The 12,177-nt window shown below is 36.3% G+C and overlaps 1 protein-coding gene across 6 annotated transcripts in view; it reads left to right on the forward strand.

Annotated features, from left to right (window-relative positions):
* Positions 1-1,166: 1,166 nt before the first annotated feature.
* LOC125398368 (complement factor H-related protein 2-like) overlaps positions 1,167-12,177 on the forward strand; it is a 73,530-nt gene continuing 62,519 nt past the window's right edge. For 3 of the 6 annotated variants that reach the window (XM_087906453.1, XM_087906456.1, XM_087906454.1), the window contains exon 1: positions 1,169-1,341. In XM_087906453.1, the coding sequence (XP_087762579.1) occupies positions 1,269-1,341 (73 nt within the window). In that variant the 5' untranslated portion in view covers positions 1,169-1,268. Of the gene's footprint in view, positions 1,342-12,177 lie in introns of all 6 variants that reach the window. The other 3 variants (XM_087906457.1, XM_087906458.1, XM_087906455.1) reach the window with 3 other exon arrangements.

Raw genomic sequence — 12,177 nt, forward strand, 5'->3', positions numbered from 1 at the left:
AGAGTCCTTCAAAATTCCCTGCTACTCAGAAATGTCTGTCAGATAATGCTACGCTTGTAGACCAAAGTTGAATGTCCAAGTTACATAAGAATTTTGGGTCAATGTTCATGCAGCTAGCTGTCCCTGTCCATAGGTGACCTTATTCCCTTCTGGGGTCTTTGAGGGAGTAAAAGATTAAATAATTTAACTTATACTTTTCCTTAGTAATGATAAAAATTACATTAGGTATAAATCTATTTTGCCTTATATCATGGCTACATAACTTTTGGGAGCAGGGAGTATAATGTAGTAGTTTGAAAGAAAATAGCCCCTAAAGGAAGTAGCACTATTTGGAGGTATGGCCTTTTTGGAGGAAGTATGTCACTGTGGGGTAAGGCTTTGAGATCTCTTTTGTTCAAGCTTCCCTCACTGTGACAGTCAAATTCTTGCCTGTGAGTCAAGATATAGGACTCTCAGCTCCAGCATCATGTGAACGGAAACAACCTAAAAGTCCTTCAACTGATAAATGAATCATAGAAATGCCTAACATATATGCAGGGAATCTCCACTCAGCCCATTGCAGACCATGACCCTCAGAAAACCCACCAAAGGTCAGTTCCCCAGAAGATGATCAAGGACACAGTTACAGGATATTTAAGAACCCAAACCAACTAACAAACACACAAATAATCAGCAAGAAAAGCACACTCTTTTGAGTTTTTGGTTAGGCTTATCTTACAACATTCAAAATATTATAAACTAGTGCTATTGATTGTCCTTGATTGTCTCCAAAAGGAAAAAGATTAGTTCATATTGGTGAAGATACAATGTACTTTGTCATTGACTTAAAGAACCCTGAGCTAGAGCTGCCCTGAAAACCTCCTCTTTGAGAATTAGCATTCATGGTATCAAAAATCACCTTGTCGGTCTCAAAGAAGAGAATCAACCAACAGTCCTTGCCCGGCTATGATACCTAAAAGAAAGCAAAAAAAAATTAATCTTTTATCTTCCTTGCTTAATAACTTGATTTCATATTGATACGGATTGAATAGGATACTGGCACAAATAAATTGAATGGTATTTTATTATTTAATAACTGTAAAATGATTAACTTAGAGTATTAATGTGTAAACAAGATTAAACATTGTTTATTTTGTTCCTCTTTCTATGACCTTTGAAATTTACCAAACTAGCTGCTGGTAATACACTGAAATTCAAAGTCATGAACAGTACTGTTAATGACAAGGCTCCCAGAAACCCCACTACTGGAGACCTCTAAGATTTAAAAAATGGGGTGGTCTAGAGTATTGCTCTTAGGCAATGTTCTAATCCTAGGGCTCTATACTGCCAAAGGAGAAAAAGGTAAGTGGAAAAAAAATTGATTTCTGTAGTTCCTAGTCAAATGTGTTTATCTTCTGTATGTACATGAGAATATTTTTAATTCATTTTAATTTTTAATAAAATGTTGCAAACTGAAAATAAACTATAAAAATGTTTTAATGAAGACAGAAAACATTTTGAATGATAAAATACAACCTATCTATGGAAATACCTTCTGACAATCAGTAAGAGAAAAATTGAGTAAAGGGGATTTTCCCTCTATTTTAAACTACAAATTGTATATAGCCTCTAAATATAATTTTGAGAGAAAAAAATTCATTTTAAAAGTGTGTAAATTTTAAACATAGTAAGATGAATTTTCAAAATGAACTTATAATTAAACAAAACCACTGGCCAGGGCAAAGCTCCTGACAGACTTTATACACCTCTGAGACTGGGCAAGGTTGATTTCATCTTCACAGATTTCATAACTTTTAACTTCCTAGTCATTAAAATGACTAGCTTTTTCAAGTTCAATTAAATCATCATTCATCAAATGTAAATATTTTTAATGAGACAATGAGGACTACTGTTACTTTTGTAATAAACCACTAACGTGCCAACAAATTGCTCATTTCTGATCTCTCTAATGTATATAGAAAGTAGGAGAGTATAATATATCCGTATTAACATTGTGTCTAAAAAGGAATTATCAGCTTTCCCTTGATGCTTCATGAAGTCACCACATAAAGTCACTAAACCCACAGAATCACAAAAAATGATTTAAACAAGGTATAGGATTGTGGAATTTAGTCATTGTGCTTGACCCTGTTTTCAGGAAGTCTTTATTTACTATTTGTGGTCAAATTTTGTAACATTATTTCAGAGATTTAAACTTATTTTGTTGTGTTATGACTTTTTGTTGTAATCATGGGTAAGCATTCCTTTAAAAATAAAAATCCATTCTGCCAAATGACAGAAAATTTTTTTTCAAATTTTTATACTTTTATAATTTTTGAGATTATAAAACAATTATATTTATTCTGTTCTTTTCTCCTTTCAAACCTTCCCATATTTCCCTCTTTGTTCTCTGAGTCATAGTCTCTTTTTTCATTAATTGTTTCTTCATACGTGTATGTATATTTATTCCTATATATACGTATGTATATGTGTATATATTTTTACAGACATATATTATGTAACATACATATATAACTATATAATATGCATATGCATATATTTTATATACACCTGCTCAGTCTATTCAATTTGACCGTAAATACTGTATATCTGGTATTCAGTAGAGTCTGGATAATGACTTACTATATATAGTCCCACTTTTCCTTTTGAATTGAGGTTACACCATGTACAGGAAGAAAATAAAAGAATAGATAGCAAATACGGGGTACATAAAAAGATGACCGATGGACACACAGACAGAAACGCACTATTGCAGGCTCCAGATGCCCAGCATTAATCGTCTAAGGTAGCAGTAGCTAGTTTATGGCACTTATCTGGACTTCACTTCTGAGAGTCCCCTTGGAAGTGACTGGTAAGTAATAGAACAAACAACAACAAATGGAGATCATATGAACAAATGAGATGCTCATAATTTCCAGCAGAAAATAACTAAAATGATTAAAATAGTAAGCTGAAATTTCCAAATGTTCACCATTCCCACCTCATGATAAACTTGCTTTGGCCAGTCTCACAGTTTTTCTCTGTTTCCCTGGGAATTCAAATGGGGAACTCTTGCTAGCTGCCTAGGACATGATTCCTCAATTTCTGATGGATAGCTCCAAGAAAATTTGATGTTGTTATTTTTATGATATTCTAGTTTATTACTTAAAAGCTTTGTGCAATAGGACATTTCTTTGTCTTTGGGCATTTTCTGCAGCCAATTTGATGAAGATTTGTTAGCAGTCTTCTCACCTGTCTGTCTATATATCTGTCGGTCTATCATCCATCTATCTATTCTTTAAATGTATTCTTTTTCTTTTTATGAGAAAGAGATTCTTTTCCCATGCAATATATCTTGGTTACATTTTTCCTCTGCCTCTACTACTCCAAGTTCCTCCCCAGTTCCCTCCCCACCAAATTCACGCCCCTTTTGTCTCTCATTAGAAAAAGAACAGGATTCTAAAAGATAAGAACAAAATATAACCAAATAAATATAATACAGTAAAACAAAAGTACTACACTGACTTTGGACAAGGCAAGGCAACAGAAGAATAAGAGCCCCAGAGATGACCTGTGTTTCATGTTTCAGATTTCATATGAGATTTTTTTTAATTTTTTTGATTTTTATTGTACTCTATATTTTTCTCTGCTCCCTTCCTTGCTTCTCCCCTTCCCTTCAACCCTCTCCCAAGGTCCCCGTGCTCATTCTCCAAATTTACTCAGAAGAACTTGTCTTTTTCTACTTCCCATGTAGATTAGATCTATGTATGTCTCTTTTAGGGTTCTCATTGCTCTTTAAGTTCTCTGCGATTGTGATTTGTAGGCTGGTTTTCTTTGCTTTATGTTTAAAAACTACTTGTGAGTGAGTCCATATGATAATTGTCTTTCTGGGTCTGGGTTACCTCACTCAAAATTATGTTTTCTAGCTCCATCCATTTGCCTGTAAATTTCAAGATGTCATTATTATTCTCTGCTATGTAGTCCTTCATTGGATAATTGTATCACATTTTCCTTATCTGTTCTTCAGTCGAGAGGCGTTTAGGTTGTTTCCAGACTCTGGTTGAGACAAAAAAAAAATGCTGCTATGACATAGTTGAGCACATGTGCTTGTGGCAAGATTGAGCATCTTTTAAGTATATACCCAAAAGTGGTATTACTGAACCTTGAGGAAGGTTGTTTCCTAATTTTCTGAGAAACCCCTACTCAGACATCCAAAGGGGCTGTACCAGCTTGCCCTCCCACCAGCAATATAGGAGTGTTCCTTTTACCCCATAACCTCTCCAGCATAAGTTGTCACCAGTGTTTTTGATCTTGGCCATTCTTACATGTCCAAGATGGAATCTCAGAGTTGTTTTGATTTTCATTTCTCTGATGACTAAGGATGTTGAGCATTTTTTTTAAGTGTCTTTAAGCCATTTTAGATTCCTCTATTGAGAGTTCTCTGTTTAGGTCTGTATTCCATTTTTTATTGGATTATTTGTTTTTTGTTTTAGCTTTAGGTTTTTTTTGATGACCAATTTCTTGAGTTCTTTTTATATTTCAGAGATCAGCACTCTGCCTGATATGGGGTTATTAAAGATCTTTTCCCATTCTGTAGGCTGTCATTTTGTTTCATTGGCCATGTCCTTTGCTTTACAGAAACTTTTCAGTTTCAGGAGGTCCCATTTATTAATTGTTTCTATCAGTGTCTGTGCTACTGGGGTTGTATTAAGGAAGTGATCTCCTGTGCCAATGCATTCAAGTGTACTTACTTCCAGCTTTCTTTTCTATGACGTTCAGTGTGGCTGGCTTTATGTTGAGGTCTTTGATCCTACTACAGAGCTACAGTACTGAAAACAGCCTGGTATTGGCATAAAAACAGACAGGAGTATCAATGGAACTAAATTAGAGGCCCAGATATTAATCCACACACCTGGGAACACCTGAATTTTGACAAAGAAGTGAAAAAATCAAATGGAAAAAATAAAGTGTATTTAACAAATAGTGCTGGTATTACTGGATGCCAACATGGAGAAGAGTGAAAATAAATCTATATCTATCACCTTGACCAAAACTCAAGTCCAAATATATCTCAGAGTAACTCTAACCAAAAAAGTGGAAGACTTGTATGACAAGAACATTAAATCTTTGAAGAAAAAAATTGAAGAAGACACCAGAAAGTGGAAAGATCTCCTATGCTCTTAGGTAGATAGAACTAACATAGTAAAAATGGCAGCCTTACCAGAAGCAATCTACAGATTCAATGCAACTCCCAACACAATTCTTCACACCTCAAAAGAATGGTATTAAATTTCATATGGAAAAGCAAAACACCCAGGATAGCCAAAACAATCCTGTACTAAAAGAACTTCTGGAGGAATCACAATGTCTGGATTCATATAAGATTTATTCAGTTGATCTACCAGTATAACAGAATACCATTAGGAATCATTTTATTATTTTATTTAAGAACTGTATATTTGATTTTACCTTTTATCTCTGGGCTATCTAGTCTCTGGCTCTTGTCATCCAGAAGTATTGATATGAGTTCCATCTTAGTCTTTATAAAAAATCAGACATTGTTTGGTGACTCCTAAAAGTGGCATGCCACTATTGCCATGGCATATTTGGCAGGCAGGACAGTATTGTATATCAAGGGTTTTGTGGTTGGGATGGTGTATATGTTTTTCTTTTGATATCCTGGGGAGTAATTTCCTCTAGCAGAGTTAATAAGACATAGGGATGAAGGTTTTATGTAGGCACTAGCTTGTCATCTCCATGATCAGTGAGTGGTGTGGGTGCTACCTTAACCAATGGTACCTTTTCATCAGTTTGGGAAGAGGAACCTATTGCCTTAACAGCTTGGGTCATTAGGGACTTTCCATGGGACCCACTAGTACAATAACTCAATTGGATATAAACCAATCCAAAGCTGAAGCTTCACTGGGTGACAAGAAATGGGACTCTACCCATACAATTTAGGAACTTCATCAGGATCACACACATATCTTTTAGGAAGATTGCAGTACAGTAAATATCCATATCACCCTTTAAATGCCCCTCAATTTTAGCTGTCTCTCCTTGCATTCCATTCCCTTCCCACCTGATCATCCAGTTCCAGTTGACCCTGCCCCCAATTTCACCCATAAAATCTATTCTATTTCCCCTTATAAGGAAATCCATGTGTTCTACCATAATCTTTTTCTCTATACTGAATCTATATGGATCTACATATTATATCATGATTATTATTTATTTAATGACTAATACCAAAATATTAGTGAATACATACTATATTTATCTTTCTGATCTATGAAAAAAAAGTGTTGTAATTTTGATGGGGATTACATAGAAAATATAGATTCCTTTTGGTAGGTTATTAATCCTACTGATCCATAGCATGGTAATCTTTCCATGTTTTGATATTTTCTTCAATTTCTTTTTTCAAAGACTTGAAGATTTATCATACAAGTCTTTCACTTGTTTGGCTATTTACCCCAGGATATTTTACGTCATTTGAAGCTATTGTGATCCATTTGTTCTGTGATTTCTTTATGCGTCCATTTATCAATACATGTATGCTTTTTTGAGTTAATTTTTATGTAGCTTCTTTACTGAAATTGTTTATCAGCTGTAGGATTTCCCCCAGTGGAATTTTTAGAGTCACTTATGTATACAATGGTACCATTTGCAAAGAAAGATAACTTGACTTCTTTCCAATTTGTGTCCACTTGATCTACATCAGTTGTCTTACTACTCTAGCTAAGACTTCATGTACTGTATTGAATAGGTATAGAGAGAGTGCACAAACTTGTCTTGTTCCTGATTTAACAGAATTGCTGCTCTGCTTAAATTAAAGCAAGATAGGGGTTTGATGTTATTTGCCTTTGTTGTGTTGATTTATGTCCCCTTTATTCATAATCTCTGGAATTGGATTTTTTTTCAAATTCTTTTCCAACTAGTGAGGTGATCACATGGTTTTTTTTTTAGTTTGTTTATATAGTAGATTATAATTATTGACCTACATGTGTTCAACCATCCCTTTCTGGGACGAAGCCTACTTGATCACACTGGGTGATTTTTAGATGTTATTGGAATAGATTTGCAAGTATTTTATTGAGTATTTTTCAAACTATGTTCTAAGTTTGAACATATGTTCAAACTATGTTCTTAGTTTCTAACTAAGGAAAACTGGTCTGTAATTCTCTTTCTTTATTGAGTCTTTGTGTGATTTGGGTATCAGGGTAACTGTGGCCTCATTAAAAGGGTTTTTTCCTTGTGTTTTTATTTTATGGAACAATTAGAGAAGTTTTAGTGTTAACTCTTTGTTGAAGGTCAGGTACAATTGTATCATCCGATTTTGTGTTACCCTCTCGGTACAGTTTGCGGGCAATGGTACCTTATGCGAGTTTGGGCAAACGATTATGAGCTTTTTTTGTAGCTCTATAAGATTTTTGACTAATTGTATAAATTTGGTGAGTAAGCTGATCAGCCAAAGCATTTTCCTTGCTCAAGGGATCAGGGAGGTCATTATGAGCTCGTAAATGTCCTACGTAAATGGGAACAGATCGGGCCCAAAGCAAAGTTTGAATAGTTAATAACTGTATCTGGATTTGAGATACAGAAGCAATATAAGATGTAATTTTTAAAGGTGTAAGAATGTTGTTTATATATTGACTGTCAGTAAAAAGTTTAAATGGAATTTCCGCATATTTTTTAAGGCCATTTGTATAGCGATCAATTTAGTCATTTGAGCAGATGTGGCATCAACAGGCTGAATATCAAAGTCAGGAAGGGAGGCCATCATAGCTCTCCCGGTGGAAGAATCATTAGTAAATATATTTTTTGTCCCGGTCAGAGGTTGTAAAGAAATGATTTTAGGGAAACATATCAGATGATTTTTGAAAAAGGCAACCAACTTATCAGAAGGATAATGATTATCAAACTTGGAGGGATTAGTACATAAAAACAAGGTTTAATCCTCAGCAAAATTTTGTAGCCAAGTTATTTTTGTCTGGGTATATGGTGTAATGACCTCATTAGGTAACATTTTAAAGGTTTGTAAATCAAGTTTATATCCTTTTTGAATAACATGTAGCATAGCTGATGGTTATGAGATAACATTTTTTATAGGTGACATATGTTTATGTACCCATAGAATGGATCCTTTTTGTCAAAAAATTTTCATAGGACTATGTTGAGAGGGAAAAATTATCAACTCATGAAAGGAAGTTGGATCTGGATTTTTTTTGTAGAATGTTTATATAACCATTTATTGTTTTAAGACCTTATAGTAATCTCCATTTATTAGACTTTTTTAATAACAAAGATAGGAGTATTTTAGGGAGAAGTGGATGTCATTATGTATTTTATTTTGTAGACCAGGCTGGCCTTGAACTCATAGAGATTTGTAGGTCTCTGCCTTCAAAGAATTGGGATTGAAGGCACGTGTCATTATATTTGGCTTTTGGGGGGGGAGGGGGCTGAATAACCATCCCTTTACTTTTAGGGCAAGTTTTTTTAATGTGTCCTGATCATTTATATTGAAAACAATTTTTAGATTTAGCTCTGTCTTGATCTTTTTTAAGGGCAGAAACAATTACCTGATTTAGCACGTGAGTGCCATCATATAACAGGATAAAATTATTTAAGTTGTTATTTTTATGGGGGTATATAGTCTTTTGACAAAATTTGTTAGCGTTTTTAAAGGCTAATTGTTTTTATGACCGACATAGCTGACTCCATATTTTCAAATATGTGACTTTTCATCTGTAGCAGGCGGTCAATAAATTTAGAATAAGGTTTTGAAGATCCTTGAAGGGTCTTAGAAAGCTGTTTTCCTGCCTCTTTGTTAGGTAAAGTTTTTTAAACTTTAATAGTCGAGGCAGCTATCTGAGCATAAATTGTAGGATCATATGTGATCTGTGTTGTTAAACCAGTATACTGTCTTTTATCATTTAACATTTCAAGGTTATGCTGGGGAAAACCTGTGATGGCATTATTTTGTGTGGTTTTTTTGTAATTTTTTGTATATCATCTCTTTATAACAAATAATCTCCCCATGAGAGACAAGCTCTGTAAAGCTGTACCCAGTCACTGGGTGTAAGGTTGAGCTCTGTAAAGGATTCTAATAAAGCCATAGTGAAAGAAGCATGCGCTCCATAGGCCATAACTGGTATTTTTTTTTTGGAAGAAAATAAGTATTGGAATTTATTATGTGTGGACCTCAAACGAAGAACTCACAAAGTTTCCATTTATAAATGGTAATAGTTGGTAAGCCTGATGCATGGAAAATCATGAAAACTCTCTGAGTTGATGCTGTCCGAGTCAGAGCTTCACGTTTAGCTGATAAAGTCCGGCCTCTAGAAATAACTGCACAGAACAGCAATGCACCATACAGAACAATATTAGGACCATCTATGAGACTTTTATTTTTTCCCTAGCACTGCAACATTTCTTTTCAAAGTTTATTAAATTATAAAAGTTTGCATTTCCACCCCTCCTCCCTACACCCTCCCACACCCCCCAATCCCACTCCTCCTCCTCCCTTTCCATCCCTAAGAGCAGTCAAGGTTTCCTGCCCTGTAGGAATATCAAGTTCCTCCCCCTTCCCTCCAGGTCCAGGAAGGTGAGTATCCAAACAGACTGGATTCCAAAAATCCAGTATATGCAGAGGAAACAAGTCCCAGTGTCATTGTCAATGGCTTTTCAGAAAGACTCCGGGCCAGCCACATTCAGAGAATCCGTCCACATTCAGGGAATCTGGTTGGAACACTTGCTCATTCAGTCCCAGTCCAACTGGCCTTGGTGAACTCTCATTAGATCAGTCCCCTTGTATCAGTGGGTGATTGCACCCCTCGCGGTCCTGATTTCCTTTTTCATTTTCTTCCTCCTTCTGCTCCTCATTTGGACCTTGGGGGGCTCAGTCCGGTGCTCCAATGTGGGTCTCCATCTGATCGCCATCCATCGTTAGATGAAGTTTCCCTCTGGTCTTGCCCTCTTTGCTCACATTCTCTTTCCTTCTGTTTCTAGTTTGGACCTAGGGAGTTAAGTCCAGTGTTCCAATGTGGGTCTCTGTCTCTATCTCCATCCATCGCCAGATGAAGGTTCTATGGTGATAAGCAAAATATTCATCAGTATGGTTATAGGCCAAGGCTAGTTCAGGCACCCTCTCCTCTATCCAGAGAACAATCTGGGGATCTCTCCTTGGACCTGGGATCCCCTTTATAATAAAGTCTCTTGTAAACCCTAAAATGACTCCCTTAGTTGAGATATATTCTTCCCTGATCTTATATCTATCCTTCCTCCCTCCCCCCCATTCCAGTCCCCCGAGCATTCCTCATTCCTCCCCTACTCCTTTCTCTCTAACCCTCTCCCCTTCCAACAACCCTCCCCCCTACCCATGCACCCGAGCTTACCTGGGACTCTTGTCTATTTCCAATCTCCAGGAGGATAACTACATGATTTTTTTCAGGTTCACCTTCTTATTTAGCTGCTCTAGGATCACGAATAATAGGCTCAAAGACCTTTAATTATGGCTAGCATCCACTTATGAGTGAATACATACCATATTCCTCTTTTTGGGTCTGGCTTACCTCACTCAGTAACGCGTTTTCTATGTCCATCCATTTGCAGGCAAAATTCAAGATGTCATTGTTTTTTACCGCTGAGTAAAACTCTAATGTATAAATGTTCCACACCTTCTTAACCATTCTTCTATTGAGGGGCACCTAGGTTGTTTCCAGGTTCTGGCTATTACAAATAGTGCTGCTATGAACATAGTTGAACAAATGCTTTTGTGGTATGATAGGGCATCTCTTGGGTATATTCCCAAGAGTGGAATTGCTGGGTCTTGAGGGAGGTTGACTCCCAGTTTCCTGAGAAACCGCCACACTGATTTCCACAGTGGCTGCACAAGTTTGCATTCCAACCAACAATGGATAAGAGTTCCCCTCTCTCCACATCCTCTCCAGCATAGGCTATCATTGGTGTTTTTGAGTTTAGCTAATCTGCCCCGTGTAAAATGGTATCTCATAGTTGTTTTGATTTGCATTTCCCTGATCGCTAAGAATGTTGAGCATGACCTTAAGTGTCTTTTGGCCATTCGAAGTTCTTCTGTTGAGAATTCTTTGTTCAGATCAGCACCCCATTTTTTAATTGGGTTAATTAGAGATTTAGTGTCTAGTTTCTTGAGTTCTTTGTATATTTTGGAGATCAGGCCTTTATCTGATGAGGGGTTAGTGAAGATCTTCTCCCAGTCAGAAGGTAGCCTTTTTGTCTTACTGACAGTGTTCTTTGCTTTACAGAAGCTTCTCAGTTTCAGGAGGTCCCATTTATTCATTGATTCTCTTATTGTCTGTGCTACTGGCGTTTACCTAGGAAGTGGTCTCCTGTGCCTATGTCTTGTAGACTACTTCCCACTTTCTCTTCTATCTGGTTCAAAGTGGTCAGATTAATGTTGATGTCTTTAATCCATTTGGACTTGATTTTTGTGCATGGTGATAAATATGGATCTACTTTCATTCTTCTACAGGTTGACATCCAGTTATGCCAGCACCATTTGTTAAAGATGCTCTCCTTCTCCCATTGCATACCTTTAGCTCCCTTGTAGAAAATCAAGTGTTCATAGGTTTGTGAGTTAATATCTGGGTCTTCTATTCGATTCCATCGGTCGACTTCTCTGTTCTTATGCCAGTACCAAGCTGTTTTCAATACTGTAGCTGTGTAATAGAGTTTGAAGTCAGGGATGGTTATACCTCCAGACGTTCCTTTATTATATAAGATTGTTTTGGCTATCCTGGGTTTTTTGTTTTGCCATATAAACTTGATTATTATTCTCTCACAGTCTGTGAAGAAGTTTGATGGGATTTTGATGGTGATTGCATTGAATCTATAGATTGCTCTTGGTAGAATTGCCATTTTTACTATGTTGACCCTCCCAATCCAAGAGCAAGGGAGATCTATCCATTTTTTTGGTATCCTCCTCAATTTCTTCCTTTAAAGACTTAAAGTACTTGTCAATACGTCTTTCACTTCCTTGGTCAGAGTTATCCCAAGATATTTTATGCTATTTGTGGCTATCGTGAAAGGTGAAGTTTCTCTGATTTCCCTCTCTGCTTCTTTATCCTTTGTGTATAGGAGGGCAACTGATTTTTTGGAGTTGATCTTGTATCCTGCCACATTACTAAAGGTGTATATCAGCTGTAGGAGTTCTTTGGT

Source organism: Myodes glareolus, chromosome 5 (genome assembly GCF_982192425.1).
Source record: "Myodes glareolus chromosome 5, mMyoGla1.1, whole genome shotgun sequence".
NCBI lineage: Eukaryota > Metazoa > Chordata > Mammalia > Rodentia > Cricetidae > Myodes > Myodes glareolus.